Genomic DNA, 15,768 nt, shown 5'->3' on the forward strand with positions numbered 1-15,768 from the left:
CTTGTAAAATGTCCTCTCGATCCGGAGTGAGCTTCCCGCTAATTTGATACCACTGTTTCTTGTCGCTATTTTGAGTGTAGCGCTCGTCGCACTTGAAGTACTTCGATGAAGGACATGGCTCAGTAGATTCGTCTAACTGAGATTTGGAGGTAACCTACTCCGAAGTGGGGCAGTTTCTCCATCCCCACGACACCACAACCTGACACTGGCAGCGGATGGACTTTGTCGAAGCGCGGCGTCGCGATGTTCGGAATGCTTAATTAGGAAAGGACGGTCGCGTACGGTAAAGCATCATCATCGCGGACTGGGCTTGAACTTGGACCAGGACGGTCACTTCCTTCGTTAGGCTCTAGGATCAACTCAAGACGGATACAAACGCTCAAGACATTATGTCACTTACGGAGATCACAAGGAATTGCTTCCAAAGTGGGATATCTGCTCAGAAGGTACTTCGTCTTACGGTGTACTCAATTTCATGGGTTAGTAGTAGCTGACAGTTGAACATGACAGTGGCTAGCGTTGTGCAAGGACTTTGTGAACGAGAACCCAATTCTCGGAAGCCCAGAGTCGGTGGCAAGTGGAATCAGTAGTGAGTTAGCGTTGCCTGAGTTGGGGTTCCATAGGGATGCTTATTATCGTTGTATTTCAATAGATTCCGTCCTGTTTCTCTACCGGTCTTATCCCGCAGACTCAAGCCTCAACAAGTACCTTGTCTACGCACTGAAGGATGGGATACTGCCCTTACATGTCTACGTCGCCACTTTCCTGTCTGCTGCTCGCTCTGCCGACTTCCATTCAGGTGCCACTCTGGATTTCCTGTGCGACCTGGCCCTTCGGACACACGAAGAGAGCAGCCAAATCCCTCCCCCCGCCCTTCTGTCTCCTTCAGCATCCCCGCTCGCCAACCTCGAGACCGTTCAAGACGCGCTCTGCCTGGTCCAAACATCCCATACGATGATTTTGAACTATCATCACCACAAACTCGTGCAGAATTCGGAGCGATTGTTATCCCACTTACTGTCTTATAACACGGACGTATCGCAAATGACGATTACCCAAGTATGGCTGGCATACTCTACCACCATTGACATTATGAGAGTAATCCAACTCGACGCTCAAGTCCGCGTTCGGCTCAAACAATTCGCCATGGAGCTGAACAGAGTCATTCAAGACGATGCAAAGGCTGCGCGAGAAGCTCAGATGATGCAAAGTATGCAAGTCGCGAAACAGAGTGTAGGATCTTTGAACTCGGAGACGGACGTAGTTAGTCTGGGTCTGCTATGGCAATACTTGGTACGATTTCTAGGCTCGACCTCCTCCCTGTCCCTCGAGCACCTCACGAACCACAGTCTGCCTAATCAGGTCAAACATCGAGCTCGCGACTTCGGAGCAGGAAACACAGAGAAGGTCGTTGCTCTTCTTGTCAGTGCCTGGAGATGGTCTTCATGGACGGCGCCCGTTTTCTGCACTCAAGTCTTTGTATCCCTCTTTACGTGCCTCACATCGTGCCCTACGCTCGGCGAGCCGGCTCTCTGGAGAGCGTTTATTCTTGGACGGGTGGGTTACTTTTTCCTATTATCATTCTACAGTATCTGAATTGCGTCATTCAAGGTGCCTTCCTACCTCGCCGCTTTCCAAAAGGTCGTTAGCACCGATCAAGGCCTCTCTACAGACTTGGTTAGTTTATTTCAGTGATCAACATATTCCGCTCTCACTGGAACCATACAGCGTACAGCCTTTCGTCAAGGCATTAGGGCGGCCCTCAGGAGACAAGACCTTCTGGTTCCAGGCGACCATTTCATTTCGCAAGCCACAGGGTCCAATGGAGCGAGTGACGGGTGTGTCCATGCATTCATTTGTTATCTGTTTTAGTTCGAACGTTGATTGGTATGATAGACAGACATCATTCGCCCGCAAATTCGTCCAACAATTACTGAAGGCGGACCTAATCGAACAAACTGTGGTACAAGAAGTCGAGCCATTGCTAGGGCCCTCGGCGCCGGCCCATGAATCACAGGATATGAACGTGGACTTAACTGTGAGTATTGTATAGAAGGATTCAGTCTGTTTTATGCTCAGCGGCGCATGCAAAACCTAAGTGTGATTTCGACGTGCGACTAGCCCAGGACCCGGATCTTCTCGAGGCAAATCACTGGCTTGATCGCATTTGGAAGGATGAGAATAGTCATCGACCGTTAGCCGCATTGGTGTTGAAGGTACGGCAGAACTCCCACTTCCCACTTGACCCAGCTGACTGTTTCAAAGCGTTTCGAACTTTCTTCCACAGGCGGAGATGTCGAGCCTTTCGGTCGACTTTGTCAACTGTTATACACCCACCGATTCGCATTGGATCTTGTTTCCCTTCACGTTAAAGTTTCCGATCTAGTGTTCTACGCACTCTCGTTCTTAGAAGCTTACGACTGTGAATCAGTAGGCAAGTCAAAACGTCATACATACCGTTGGGAGAGATTTTTAACCGGGCTCCAGGTGACCCCCAAACTGGGGTTAGTCAAGTAGGAAACGTGGTACTGTTTTTGCAATACACTATCATTCGGTTCCAGGTGCGATACCCATTTATTCCTTTCTTCTTAGTGGTACTGAGCGCCTGCTAGTTCGAGGAGGAAGTCTTCACCAAAGATGGCCAGAGTTTCTCAACTACCTTCCTTCGTCACACAGATGAAGTTCTACCCATAGAATCAGCACAGTTACCCGAAACTGCAGCCTTCCATTCATGGTTCAAAGCTCTTTTTGACAGTAGCAGCGAAGGGATTGAAGATAGCATTTTGAGGCAAGCTTTTCATCACCCTTGAGCTGAGCCTTGTTTTGCCAACATCTTTTCGACCCTGCAGATCTACCCACCCAAAGGTCCTTCTCCGAATTTCAGCCACCTTGTTCTCGCAAGCGATTAAGGCTGCTGCCGCCCACAAGATTGATTCTGATATTCTTACCAATGGTGTTTCGTACTTCACCGGACCTATCCTGAACTGGACCTTGGTCGGGGTCATTAAGGCCCTTATCAAAGAAATTCGATCTTCCACTTTCAAGTGAGTTGTTCATCTTGCGGACATTGTCAGAGCCGTCGCCAACGACTTCAACCATGTAGACAACCCCCTCCTGACCCTCAGACCGTTGAGATTCTGCAAACGTTGATCACTTCGACCTCTTGCCCTCAACCGGTACTTGCACTGTGCAGTGCGCAAGTCCTACGATTCTTAGCCGACGAAGCGAACAACAACTCCGCCCACCGTCAGTCGTTGGACATCGCAGCCGTCGAGGATGTCGTCAGACGGGCATCAAATCGAACAGGTCGGTTCCTTCTCCTTGAAGACTGCTCCCGGAATTCTAACCAGCTTCCATGTCCGCTCTCTCGCTGAAATAGGCAACAGCCCCTTCATAGACTGGGAACAGTATCCCAAACACCAAATCCGAACTGCCTTGTCCATGGCGCGGGATGGCAAAATAGTCGACTTGGATGTTGATCGTTGTCTGAAGATTTTGCAACCCACCACGTTCTTGCAGGTTCTTTGGGCAGATTTATCGGCAGAACGAAACGAAATCGAACTCTGCCGCAGAGTTGCGACGTTTGTTCTTGCGATGCCGCGGAATTCGCAGTCGCCACCGTTGCTACCCCTCTTTATCCACCTTTTCCTGCCATCGCTTTTGCATGCCATGGACAACCAGAAGACCCAGGACCCAACAGTGGTCGAGCTCACCAGCTGTATCATTCTATCGACCTTGACAGCTGCTTTCCATTTGGAATGGTCGATGACGACCGTCTTGAAAGATAATCGTACTATTCTCGGTGCGAGTAGTTCGTCGATGGCTAGACGTTTAGCCAATGACCTCCGTAATCGAAGAAATGGGGCGGCCAGCCAAGCCATTCTTCAACGTCTTGCTTCCTCCCAGGTGTTCGTCACCAATTTTCCTTATTTTGCACCAGAGTTCGGGAATTAAATGTCATTAGACGCTCTAATCTAACTCACTCGCACGCAAAGACACCAAAGTCCTTCCCTAGACCTCTACATTCGGGGGTGCTATGTAAAAAATGAGTCTTAAATTGGAGGAAAACGTCAACAAAAAATTGCAAGAACTCACGACAACACGCGTTCTCCGAAGGATCACAATTTTGATCAGCAGGACACAAGATCAGGCACGAATCTTCAGAAATCTGTCGAAGATTGATGTATAAGTGGGGAAGTGGAAATGGAAATGGCTCTCGGGCTTGCCTTTTGGGTGCCTTCGGGCAATTGGTTGGGCGGGAGTCGGTACTCGGGCTGGATGGTGCTTGAATGGATGCCGAGGTGATGCAGCGCTTTACGGATCTTCGCTGCAATAGGCATGAAGTCGTGATTCCGTGATGCGAGGACGTGCACGGAAGCGACTAGCTTGTTTTCAGAAAGTTGCCACACATGAAGCTCATGCAGAGAGATAACGCCATCGACAGCGAGGATAGCATCTTTCACCTCGTCCAAGGAGACAGTCGGAGGCACTCCCTGCAACAAAATGAAGGATGCACTTCGGACTGTAAAATACTGAGGGTTAGCGCTAGAGCCGAGCATCCTGGTGACGTACCGAGAGGCATTGAGCTAGAAAAAATGATAACGGTAATGACCAAACTAATGACTGGGTCAAAGTAATACTTCCAGCTCCAATCGGTCAGCCAGATGACTAGACCGGTTGCGATAACGCCAACGTTTCCAAGCGCGTCTCCAATGACGTGCAAAACGAGAGCTCGCATGTTCATCGAACCATGCCCATGTGCATGTGAACGCTTGCGGGCTTCTGTTGGTACATCGGGAGTAGTTGCCAACAAAGGTGATTGTTCGTCGACCGAGGTACGGTTGTCTGTAGTATAAATAATCTGAGAGTCATTGTGGCCATGTTGTTGACCAGCAGTCGCCGGCGAATCGATGGAAGCTCGACCCTGCGACAAGGAGGGGACATGTGACGGCGCCGGAGGCGATTGAGCAGCAATCTCGTTGGCGGTCTGGACAAGGGACGCGCGGGTAGCAGCAGGATGGCCATAAAGTATATCGTCCTGGGAAGCAGGTGATTGAGAGCCAGAGTGGGTTCGAATTGGTTTGGGACGAGGACGCGAATGTCCATCCTTGCTAGCACCTGTGGCACTGTTCCGAATTGAGCCTTCGCGAGAGCTGGAAGGGCTGGGCGACTTGGAATCGTGTTTATGGTCATGGGAATGGGGATGTACATGCTCTGCATGGAGAGACATTAGGCGAAACGACATGTGAAACGGGAATATAACGTACCATGGAACAGTAACAGTCCAACAAGGTTTGATGCGAGCCCGAAGGAACCAACGAGAGCGATGAACTTTGGGTTTGAAATTTCTGCATTGTAGCATTGAGGCCTCGTGAAGGTCAGGTTCAAGGTGATGCATACCTGGTTCTTCAAAGAAACGGACGATGGCTTCAAGGGAAATGGAGAAACAGAGCGCAAGGAGGAATACACCATTGACCAATGCTGCGACAATCTCAGCACGGTGCCAGCCGTACGAATACCGGGAGTCAATAGAGTTGGCGTTGGTGAGCTACGAAGGGATTGAGAAACTGTTGACCAGGGTTTGGGTAGTATAATAAACACCTTTATCGCGTAGAGCGCTACGATCAGGCTCAAGACATCGCTGCAGCGATTGCTCAGCGCTGGGTCCACGAAAAATGGACGAAGACATACTTGAGCATGTGAAAGGCATCTGCAATGAGCGCCAAAGACCCAACCGCATAACCTACAGAGCAAAAGTCGGACCTGTTAGGCTGTGAAGGACCGAGACGAGAATGGGGTCAACATGCCTGCAATGAGTTCAATAAAGAAAAAGACAATGTCTATACATAAAAGGATGGTAATTCGGGTAGACCGCGACCAGGCCATCGGTGGGACAGCGGGGCTGCGGGAGCCAGAGTTGGGTGGTGGTTAGTGACTGAATACAGAATCTGCACCACACTGGGTCCAGCTCTGACAGATAAGTACAAGCTGAGTTTCAATTTTGTGTCATACCCTTTCCGGAATCTCTCCGTAACGTAGTTCTTTATCTTCTTTCGTGGATTTCCTCACACGAGGCAATCATCTTCCTCGAAAAATACCCGACCTTGCACTCTACTGTAGCCCTTGCCACCGTAACTCAGCGCTCACTGAGGGTCGTTGCTGTCCACCTGCTTCCCGGAACTCCGGTGATTGATTGCCGCCCATATTTGTACATGTATGGTAACAGCCTTGACAAGAGATCAAGTTTCAGTGGGATAATATCCATCAGCTGCAGGTCTCCACAAAAAACCACCTTCGTAAAGCAAAATGGCCGCCCCTTCAATGGCTGCTGCCCTGGCAGCCTCGCTACCTGCTGCTCCGGTAGCCCCTGTTCAAGTTGCCCCTACATATGAGGCTCTCCCATCTTCAATGGCCAAGGTCATCGATATCGAGGCCGAAATCCCTCTTAACGTTGTTCAATTAGATGGTATGGTGCGTATTGGTTCTTTTGCTACTTGCTGGCATCTCCCTTATAATTAACAAACGATCAGGCTGTCACTAAAATAATCAAACACGCGCGAGAAGCTCCTTCTACCACTGCACACGGACTTTTGTTGGGTCTCGATCTCGACGGCGTCCTCGAAATTTCAAACTCATTTCCGCTACCCCATGCTGGCGATGAAGCTGAGAAGGCTTCCAAGTCTATTGGTAAGCCCTACATTCCATGCTGGGCTCGGAGAAAACAATGGATTGACCCTTGCAACTCGCATAGCGCGTCATCAAGCTGCGATGCTTCGCTCATTAAAGGAAGTGCAGGCAGACGATAGCGTGGTCGGCTTTTATCAAGCAACGACCCTGGGTGCATTCTTCAACCAAACATTGCTTGATACTCAGGCTATCCACCAAGACAAACTTCGACACGGCGGAATCGTCATTGTGCATGGTGAGGGTATTTGTATTCGAAGGGATTGGGTCAGGTTGATTGACTCTAGTGCCCTAGACTTGTCCCAGACTGCAAGGGGCAATGCATCATTTAGGGCATTCCGGCTAACTGTCGCATTCCTCGATGCCTACAAAAGATCAAACTTTAGCACACCCAGGTGAGCAAACTGGGAACGGCTTCCATTGTCACTGTTCGCTAACGATGCTCTAGTTTGATCAGTCACCGACTCACCTTTTCCTCAATCCTGGAAGAGGTTCCTCTCAAAATCCGAACGAATCCCCTGTTGAGTTCGTTCCTCGGAACTTTGACAGAGACCAGGAAAGAACCTGTTCAGGACGCCACATTACCATCTGGTTCCGCCCTCGCACCCTCGTTCTCGGTCCTCGATCTTGGAACAGCGGGAACGACGCGCAACCTGGAGCAGATTGTTGAAGCCTTGGAATCGTACAGGACAGAGGAAGGCAACTTGTCGTACCTGAGCCGACAAATTGCACGAGAGCGGGCAAAGGCAGAGGCATACATTGCAAAACGTAAGGAAGAAAACCAGGTACGGATTGCGCAGGGCTTGGCACCTCTTCCGGAGGAAGACGTGAGCCGAATGTTCAAGATCCCGCCTGAGCCGAGTCGCCTGGAGAGCCTGTTGTTGCTTGGACAGATTGACGGGTATGCAAAGAACTTGGAGAGCACTGCAAGCATGGGTCTGGTGAAGATGTATGGGGCAAAGGCTGGGAGTGCGTAGTACTTCGTCGAGCGAGCGTAAAGATTGTAGAAATGTTGTATTTTGCGGTGTTACGTTATCCAAGGTCAACATTAGCCGTGATGTGATGAATTTTGATGGCTGGAAAACTCTTTAGCGTGCATCGCAACCTTGAGCTTTTTCCATTCCCTTTCCTTTCTACTTAAGTTATCCGGTCTCTCTTTTTTTCATCCCTCACCGCTCGTTCTTCAGCCATGCCTTCCTTTGTCAACGCTGTCGTCGTTTTTCTGGCCGCCGTCGCCTCCGTCAACGGCCTCGTCACTCCCCACATCGCCAGGCACAACGCGCACCACAGGTCAATCGCTGCCCGCGTCGCTGAGCCTCAGGTCCAGCCCGCGCTCGTCCCCAGGGCTCCAACAGCCACTCTCAGGAAGCGATGCAGGCCCAGGCTCGTCTTCGTTACCCCCTCTCCTTCCCCCAGCACCGCCCCAGCTCCCAGCCCTGAGGTCCCTCCTGTCAACGTTGCACCCTCCCCGTCCCCAGAGCCCCAGCCTGAGCCTGAGCAGCCCGCACCTGTCCCGTCCCCGGAGGCCCCTCCTGCACCTGTCGAACCTGCTCCCCAACCTGCCCCACAGCAACCTGCCCCACAGCCCGGCAACGGCGGCGGTAACCAGCCAGGGTTCATGTCTGGCACACAGACCGGCCAAGGCACCTTCTACGACGGTATGCAGCCTGATCTACTTGAGATGCACTTTTTCTAACCTTTTTTCTTCGTCCCAGCTGGTCTTGGTGCCTGCGGTATTGTGAACACCAACGCCGACTACATTGCTGCCGTCTCCCACCTCCTCTTCGATAACTACCCGTGCGTATTATCTTTTAATGAATGAACTAGTCCTGATTACCATTGATCTTCCAGCGGATACAACCGTGTCAACCCTAACACCAACCCCCTCTGCGGCAGGACTGTCACCGCTACCTGTACGTCCATGTTATTTCCTTGTCCATCGAATTGCTGTGTTCAACGACTTCTAGACCAAGGAAGGAGCGTCACCGTCGCCATCACTGACCGCTGCGAGGGCTGTGCAGTCACTGACCTTGACTTCACCCCTTCCGCGTTCGCCCAACTTGCCGACCACAGCCTCGGCCGCATCAGCGGTGTTACCTGGCACTGGAACTAGGTTTCCAACCTCGCAATAACCAACCCTCATAGAAACTCGTAACGAGTTCAAGCATACCCAAGCTTTCTCCTCTCTCTATCATTTCCTTTCCAAGAAAACGCTACTGCCAGCTCAGTGGCGCTATTGCAATCATCAGGCTTTCTGGCACAAGTCGACACACACTTGCAAAGGGCGCTCTCCGTGCGAGCGATCGTTCACCAGTTGGCTGCTTGCAGCTAACCTGACGTTCGAACGACTGGCCTTGTCATAGTTTAGTTTGCACTCGCTTTCGAGCCAGACTCGTTAGGATCATCACTGTCAGTCTTTTGTAACCTCAGTCATGTACTTGCTGTAGCCATGTATCATGCTTTCACTCTCTTGTTCTCGTCCTGGAATAAACTCATATGTTGTATAAGTTTCGTCTGACCTCACAATCACCTCTCGTTACGCAGACACCGTCAATCGCGGCGATTACAATCCCTACATAGTCGTGTGCGGTGTAGGAATACGAATGTGCAGATAAGAAGTTAATGTGAAACAAGCGTAATCATTCGCCGCCTAGGAGTGGAACTCCATGGATACTGCCCATACCCCTGACACTCGTAGATGGCTACAAGAAGCACCTGCCCACATGTTCCCAGTACTTGTGTTCCGCCGTCCCTTCGACAGCATCATTAACAGCCAACACCAAATTCCTGCTCGTTTCAGAATTGGTCATTTTGGCTGATTTACCCCACCCTCTCAGCAGCAATACCGAAACCATATCCAAGACTAGGCGACGAAGAGGCGAGCCAGGTGGCAACTTGCAGTAGGGACCTGACACCCCTCCGCGGACTGCGTGGTTAAATTTAAAGTAGGGTGCCATTCGAGCTTGCAGTTGGGTAATTGTCTTTGATGCGAAGTGGAAAGAAAAGTATTTTTGTCAGTCTTGGCGTTGGAGGGGAATCGAGAAGAGCACGGAGAAGTATGGACGTACTTCGGCTTCTATCAATATGGAACGGCTTTGAAGTACGCGCAGGAGGGCTAACAGGACGATCTACAGTGTGCGTCAGGTGGAAGCCCCCAAGGTCTGTGTGCAATCAGGGACTGCTGACCTCTGAAGTAACCAAGTTTGAACTTCCTAGCTCCCAAAGGACCTGAGGAAGGTGGATTATCCAATCCCGAAAACGCTGATCCTCAAGACTTCTCCTCCCGGTCCTAAAGCTCCCTCGGTACTGAGGATCGTTATCCAGCTGTACCCCAAGCGATTGTGATTAGCATATGGGACTGCACGCGGAGCATACGGGAGCAACTCGCCAATATCAATCTTGCCACAAAATCGATCGTTAACCGCTTGCTCGCCGCTTTGGAGGACATTTTGGTGGCATGATCAAGCAGAGCCAAGAGAATCGCATTCGACCCTCCTTCGTTATCCTCCCCACTGGGCGTCGCGAATTCGTTGATAAAAGTCCAGATGGTGGGTAAGAAATCGCTATAGGCAGAAGAATTGATCGGGGCAGAAATTCCACTATTTCCTGATCGACCTTGAAGCTTTTCGTCAATGAACTCCCCGACGCCTCCCGCTTCCCAAAAGTTGCGTAGATGGAGCTTGACAGGGGATTTGGTTTTGTACCTTCGAGCAGATGGGGCTCGCGAAGGTTGCCTTGATGTTGTGATCAATAGGAAAGACACAAGCTCGCAATAGACGAGGTTGTAGGTGTCTACAAATTGCACGAACTAGAGCAACGTTAGAATCGAGGCTACCATTGGAGTTCGAGTATCTACCTTGATGTTCTTGCCGGTCGATTCTGCAGGGAAGTACGGTGCCATAAAGCCGAGCAATGCCTCTAGTTCTTGAACCCGGGCATCCGCAACCTGCACCAATGCAGATAAGTAATGACGGCGCGGTAAGCACAGAGAAGCCGTCGCACCTTATCTGACTTCTGCACAATTGCTTGATACAGAGTGCGAACCAGTTGGACAACGGTAATCACCAGACCCGTCTCCGTTTCTGAAGGGCTTCCGGAGGGTGAAAAAGCCAATGGAGCATAATCCAAGAAGATTGCAACAAGGCTAGAGTGCAGGGTTCGAGCGAGTTGCTGTTGAAACGGTCAAAGGTCGGTTCGTGCTCGAGAGGTCAGAAGCCCACCTCAATGAAAGAAGTCTCGTTTGTGGACGTTGGAACTTCCGAGGCAGACTTGGAAGCAGTGTCTATAACATTCTGAAGCGTCCAAATCTGGTTGGACTGAAGGTCGACGAGAGTGGATGTTGGAGCCAGGAAATCGTCATCAATGTCTTCATCCTCTACGACCTCCTTCCATGGTTGTCGGATGCTGGGCACGGAGCTCGAGGATCGCCACGGGCTAAGTTTTTTCTCAAATTCTAGGAATGCGCCTTCGTTTTCAAAGGCTGGTTTAAGGTACCAAGCCAGAGAAGGTTTCGACAGTGATGAACTTGCCTCCGGGAAGGGGCTTTTAGCTTCGCTCGTTCGAAGCGCATGCCTCAGAAACGTAGAAAGGGAGTTGAGAACGACATATTTCGACTGAAATATCTCGATAAGTCGCGCTTAACGGAGAGTGTATTCGACGGGCTTACGGCGGGTGTGAGGGTAACGCTAGCTGACGAAGTGGCTTGAACAGGACCTGATCACGGGTTTAATGGAGAGCTGTTAAAATGCGGAGGTAAAGTACTCGCCTTCGTTGCCCCCAAACTTCGTACCAGCGTTCAGAAGGCCCAGATAACCATCCAAGATCCTTTGGCCGTGACCTTTGACAGTGTGATTAAGTCCGTTTACGAGGACTTCAGGTATCTTCTCTAAGAAGATGTCCAGGAACCGAACAGCATCGATCCTGATTTCGGGGAAGATGTGGGTTTGAGCAGAGGTAGTGTAGAGCAAAAGGAGATGAGAGTGGGGGACGAGGTTCTCCTAGTTTTAAGGTCAGAAGTGGATTAGGTTGGTGGCGGGCGAACTGACTGTTGGAATCCGAGGGATTAACCAGTTGAAGAACTGCAAAAGTGTTTTTCTAACGTCGCTGTCCTGAGGTATATAAGAGATTCTGCGCTTCTCTTTTAGGACAAAAGACATACCTCGTCCCCGATGAGCCTGACAATTGCACCGACAAAGGCGGACATGTTGGATTCCAGGACGTCCCAATGCACCTCGAACAGTTCCCTCAACCCCAGGATAGCATCTATGAGCGTGTCTGTAAGATAATGTAGCCACAAAGCTAACCAAAGATCTACCTCTTCGTACCGTCGCATTGTGGTGCCTGAGGTGGGAGATAAGGTCTGTGAACGAAAGATGTCGTTTCGTTAATGGAGTAGAGGCATCCTTCTCTACGACGATGCTTTGGGTGGGCAGCGCAATAGCTGTAGCGTCATTCAGTCTCCATGTAAATGAAAAAGCTGTATTTAACGTACAGCGAGCCTTGAACGAAGTATCAATAACATTGGATGGCTGCTGTTTCCCTTTTCCAAGTTTGAGCCTCGCTTTCTACAACCCCCGACCACTCCAAGATTAGTCTTGTATTTTCCCTGGAACATAGAACGAGGGCGTACCGTAAAGTCGGCCGCCTTGTCTTTCTTCTTCTTCGAACTTTTTGGCATCTGGTAGAGAGGCCGTGACGGTCAAGTGTCAAAATGATTGTGGACTTGACGCCCTTGGCGCGTCCAAATCCCAATCCGGCGGCCCGGCAAATGCTTGAGAAGCGCGGATGGAGTTGGGACAGTCTCTTCTCTGCCTAAATCATGGGCCAACACCTGGTCCAAAGACCTCGAATTCACGCGAAGTTCTGCCGATAATATTTTACACTTTGTTTTTCACTTATAACGAGGAGGACAACATGTCTCAAAATCAGGCTATTTCGCACCCAAAATGCGTCAAACCCTTCTCGCTTGGTTGCTCTGCCTCGGCTCTCTCATCGGGACGTCTTTTGCCGCCCCTGGTCGTCCCTCTAAAGCCCCCCGTGGTTTCGTACAGACAAGGGGAAGGTCCTTTGAATTGGACGGGAAGCCATTCGTGAGTGTCACTGTATCCTTCAGGTTGGGATGGGCCCTCTGACAGACGCTACATTCTAGTACTTCGTTGGGGCGAACTCTTATGTAGGTGGACTCAGCTCAACGGGTCTGTCGCGCGTAGGATCCTGACTGGTTGTCTAGTGGCTTCCACACCTCACCAACCAACGCGATGTTGAGGCCACCTTCAGAGAAATGAGGGACGCTGGCATCAAGGTCCTTCGAACCTGGGTACATCAATACGAATCCTTCATGGTCCAACAAGCTCTGACTCAAGTGGCGTTACAGGGTTTTAACGCTATCAACGCGACTGAACTTCCAGAGGCACTTGCATCCAACCTGACTTACTATCAGGTTTGGGATGGCCCCAAGTGGAAGTTGAACGATGGTCCTCAAGGTTTGCACCGCCTGGACAACATCGTTGAGACTGCAGGAAAATACGGCATCAAGGTCATTATTGCGTTCACAAACAACTGGTAAGAAGCCTTCTGATAATCCAGGAGTAACGGATTTTGAACGTCGTCCTTTCAGGGGTGCATACGGAGTGCGTCTCTGGCATTCTTCAGACCGTACCGTCAGTATTAACACGCGGACAGGGCTCCTCTCTCTATGTTAACTGGATTGCTGGCTCCCAAGGAACCCACGATACCTTCTATACGGACCGAAGGATTGTCGCTGAATACCGTAAAGGATTGTCCTTCCTTCACTGTCCCCACGGCTAACCGAGCCTAGAGCGTTATGTCCGCGTGCTGGTCAGCCGCTACAAGCATTCGCCCAACATCTTTGCCTGGGAGTTGATGAACGAAGCTCGCTGCAGAGGCGACATGCAGGGCGGACCTGAGTGTGTTGCGGGTTCTGATATCATCACACATTGGTATAGGGAACAATCTGACTTCATTCGCTCCTTGTAAGGTCCGTCTGTATCGAATCACCCGCAGTTGCCTGATGATTGTTGCTTATAGGGATCGCCACCATCTCATCACCACCGGAGGTGAAGGCCATTTCTACAAGCGAGATGAGGATATTGGTTACTGGTTGAATGGTCAATGGGTCTCTGACTACAACTACAACGGCGATGGTAGGGGATATTCGTGACCTGAGATGCGAACAGAAACTCAATTGGTGTTATTACAGCTGGTGAAGATTTTGACGTTGATCTCACCCTTCCCAACATTGACTTTGGAACCTACGTGAGTGGTGGTTGTCACGAAAGGATTATCATGCTATACTTAACGAAACCTACTTCCAGCACATCTATCCTCAATACTGGTATGCACTGGTTCTGTTTCACTTGGGGCTGATTTTGACCTGACAAGAACAGGTACGCTAACTTGGTGGGTATTTTCTGTGCTCTTGTTGGAAACAACCTGGCTAATGGCTCTAATAGGACAACCCCGAGCGAACAAACTTCACTATCGGCGCTTGGGGCCTTGACTGGATCCGTCAACACGCCGAATGTACGACCTCTTGTTCCTTCCAGTCCATGGCTTCCCAGTGACCTGTTCCCAGCTGCCAAGAAGGCGAACAAACCAGTCGTCCTTGAAGAATTCGGTACCTGGGGTCTCCGTAAGTGTCCATTTGCTATCGCCGACTTTGATCGCCTGAAGCCAATTGCAAATCAGAAAACAAGACAGAGATCTATCCTCGATGGGTCAAGACTGCTCTTGACACTGACCATGCGTGAGTGGCCCTTTTTTGCACATACTCAACTTAAACTTTCCTGACAATGTAATAGAGGGTGCGTGCTTTAGGTTCGCAGACATGTATACGATCTCATCTTCCTCCAAAGAATCATGCCCTGGCAATTCGGTATGCTCGGCTTGAAAGAGCACGGGGGTAACAGGCATATTAAGTATGGTGACTACATCATCGACGGTGTAAGTATTGTCTCTTTTGGGGCGTATGTAAAGATGGCAACTCATGCTGCTCTTTCAGGCCTCTCCCAACGACAGTGAGCTATGTTGGCGAATATGATTTCTCACAGGTAACTCATTGCGCATTAACAGGCTTCACTTACTATAAGAACCAGACGGCCGTGTGGAAAGTTTTCACGTAAGTCCTTTTGTTTCGTTTACAGGAACGAACGCGTGTACTGAGAGCACGCCCAATAGGGATGCCGCGAAGGTTCAAGCTTTGAAATCGAGGCGTTGGTGAGGTTGTCGACGAATGCCAATTGCCATTCTATCATCCGTGTTCAGCTCCACCGTTCCCGTGACTATTTACTTTGACAGAGTTCTTTGAACTACTCGGGAACTAAACGATCTCGGCGAGTCCTGTCTGGAAACAATAAACGTTTATTTGTACCTGTGATCAGTAACGGTGTCAGTGTCCTCGCATTTTCTGGAAAATGGCGCGCAAGGGCGGTACTTGCCCTTTATGTATCGTTCGATAGGCGGAGAACGGTTACATTCTGGCTAAGCGGTGTCCAAACGAGGGACATAGACGATCGGTCGCCCGAAAAGACGTCTGACACACTGCATTTGGTATCCCGCCAGCTCCGTATTCTATCATGGTGCCCAATAAAGATAATTCGAAGGAAGGGATTATTACTACATGTATGATACCTTGGCGACTTGAAAATACGCACGAGATCTGTGCTTTCCGAGTGCTCTGCTTCACCATGTAGTGATACGTGGCCCCGGCGTTTAAAACCAACGAGACGCTTTCTTTAGGGTAGAGTCGAGTAGTCGGACCTTCTGATACCGAAGGGGAGGAAGTGACATATTCAGTTGTGGACCCCGGTGTAAGTTGAAGCGTGACGAGCTCCGGACCATCGTTGGTGAACTCGAAGAGCACCTCGAAGGGTTCTGTGCTAGTTGGCATGGGGGTAAGTAACTGAGGGTCAGGAATCACGCGAGAGTCGAGTTTTATCAGGTCGCTTTGCCCTCCTGCGACTTCGAAGATCGAATCATGAAGTCTGGGGGCGAACGCTTATTGTCTTGCCGAATCAGGTATGGTCCAATTGTCTCCCCGGTGTGGAAATTTGGCTGACAGCCTTA

General features: G+C 50.3%; 8 protein-coding genes across 8 annotated transcripts; 5 read left to right on the forward strand and 3 right to left on the reverse strand.

Moving 5' to 3' along the window:
• Window positions 1-389: 389 nt before the first annotated feature.
• Window positions 390-2,810, forward strand: CC1G_06767 (hypothetical protein; the record flags this gene model as incomplete). The annotated part of the gene is made up of 11 exons (XM_001828729.2): window positions 390-479; window positions 511-589; window positions 653-1,293; window positions 1,363-1,557; window positions 1,612-1,677; window positions 1,729-1,838; window positions 1,897-2,038; window positions 2,100-2,216; window positions 2,266-2,434; window positions 2,488-2,561; window positions 2,613-2,810. 11 exons carry the CDS (start codon window positions 390-392, stop codon window positions 2,808-2,810), a joined length of 1,881 nt encoding a protein of 626 aa, XP_001828781.2.
• Window positions 2,811-3,276: 466 nt separating this feature from the next.
• CC1G_13654 (hypothetical protein) lies at window positions 3,277-3,954 on the forward strand (the record flags this gene model as incomplete). Its single annotated transcript, XM_002912076.1, has 1 exon — window positions 3,277-3,954. The coding sequence occupies one exon, from the start codon at window positions 3,277-3,279 to the stop codon at window positions 3,952-3,954; it is 678 nt and encodes a 225-aa protein (XP_002912122.1).
• Window positions 3,955-4,160: 206 nt separating this feature from the next.
• On the reverse strand, window positions 4,161-6,204 carry CC1G_06768 (zinc/cadmium resistance protein; the record flags this gene model as incomplete). The annotated part of the gene is made up of 7 exons (XM_001828730.2): window positions 4,161-4,522; window positions 4,573-5,214; window positions 5,268-5,348; window positions 5,401-5,548; window positions 5,602-5,641; window positions 5,692-5,771; window positions 6,148-6,204. The coding sequence occupies 7 exons, from the start codon at window positions 6,202-6,204 to the stop codon at window positions 4,161-4,163; spliced, it is 1,410 nt and encodes a 469-aa protein (XP_001828782.2).
• A 102-nt stretch (window positions 6,205-6,306) lies between these two features.
• On the forward strand, window positions 6,307-7,661 carry CC1G_13655 (translation initiation factor 3 subunit 3; the record flags this gene model as incomplete). Its single annotated transcript, XM_002912077.1, has 5 exons — window positions 6,307-6,471; window positions 6,531-6,687; window positions 6,752-6,922; window positions 6,980-7,079; window positions 7,133-7,661. The coding sequence occupies 5 exons, from the start codon at window positions 6,307-6,309 to the stop codon at window positions 7,659-7,661; spliced, it is 1,122 nt and encodes a 373-aa protein (XP_002912123.1).
• Window positions 7,662-7,820: 159 nt separating this feature from the next.
• Window positions 7,821-9,183, forward strand: CC1G_13656 (riboflavin aldehyde-forming enzyme). Its single transcript, XM_002912078.1, has 4 exons — window positions 7,821-8,342; window positions 8,400-8,481; window positions 8,536-8,597; window positions 8,652-9,183. Exons 1-4 carry the CDS (start codon window positions 7,874-7,876, stop codon window positions 8,795-8,797), a joined length of 759 nt encoding a protein of 252 aa, XP_002912124.1. The 5' UTR covers window positions 7,821-7,873; the 3' UTR covers window positions 8,798-9,183.
• CC1G_06770 (hypothetical protein) lies at window positions 9,139-12,361 on the reverse strand (the record flags this gene model as incomplete). Its single annotated transcript, XM_001828732.2, has 12 exons — window positions 9,139-9,165; window positions 9,408-9,665; window positions 9,753-9,799; window positions 10,060-10,492; window positions 10,541-10,630; window positions 10,687-10,854; window positions 10,905-11,297; window positions 11,351-11,397; window positions 11,474-11,681; window positions 11,843-11,946; window positions 12,176-12,248; window positions 12,314-12,361. 12 exons carry the CDS (start codon window positions 12,359-12,361, stop codon window positions 9,139-9,141), a joined length of 1,896 nt encoding a protein of 631 aa, XP_001828784.2.
• A 268-nt stretch (window positions 12,362-12,629) lies between these two features.
• On the forward strand, window positions 12,630-14,923 carry CC1G_06771 (Man5C; the record flags this gene model as incomplete). Its single annotated transcript, XM_001828733.1, has 18 exons — window positions 12,630-12,773; window positions 12,833-12,856; window positions 12,914-13,000; window positions 13,058-13,245; window positions 13,301-13,313; window positions 13,366-13,453; window positions 13,502-13,676; window positions 13,732-13,847; window positions 13,904-13,959; window positions 14,019-14,038; window positions 14,091-14,103; window positions 14,157-14,226; window positions 14,279-14,335; window positions 14,392-14,449; window positions 14,529-14,646; window positions 14,705-14,720; window positions 14,776-14,821; window positions 14,881-14,923. 18 exons carry the CDS (start codon window positions 12,630-12,632, stop codon window positions 14,921-14,923), a joined length of 1,332 nt encoding a protein of 443 aa, XP_001828785.1.
• A 140-nt stretch (window positions 14,924-15,063) lies between these two features.
• Window positions 15,064-15,592, reverse strand: CC1G_06772 (hypothetical protein; the record flags this gene model as incomplete). The annotated part of the gene is made up of 2 exons (XM_001828734.2): window positions 15,064-15,073; window positions 15,357-15,592. 2 exons carry the CDS (start codon window positions 15,590-15,592, stop codon window positions 15,064-15,066), a joined length of 246 nt encoding a protein of 81 aa, XP_001828786.2.
• Between the last annotated feature and the right edge of the window lie 176 nt (window positions 15,593-15,768).

The sequence above is a fragment of the Coprinopsis cinerea genome (genome assembly GCF_000182895.1).
Source record: "Coprinopsis cinerea okayama7#130 chromosome 1 map unlocalized cont3.1, whole genome shotgun sequence".
In the NCBI taxonomy this organism is placed as follows: Eukaryota; Fungi; Basidiomycota; class Agaricomycetes; order Agaricales; family Psathyrellaceae; genus Coprinopsis; species Coprinopsis cinerea.

What these genes read in the sequence shown, in the direction of transcription:
- CC1G_13656 (XM_002912078.1), top strand. Translation starts at nt 7,874, where the DNA reads ATGCCTTCCTTTGTCAACGCTGTCGTCGTTTTTCTGGCCGCCGTCGCC. An exon ending in CCAAGGCACCTTCTACGACG is followed by an intron (nt 8,343 to 8,399) that starts GTATGCAGCCTG and finishes TCTTCGTCCCAG; the next exon opens with CTGGTCTTGGTGCCTGCGGT. An exon ending in CAGGACTGTCACCGCTACCT is followed by an intron (nt 8,598 to 8,651) that starts GTACGTCCATGT and finishes AACGACTTCTAG; the next exon opens with ACCAAGGAAGGAGCGTCACC.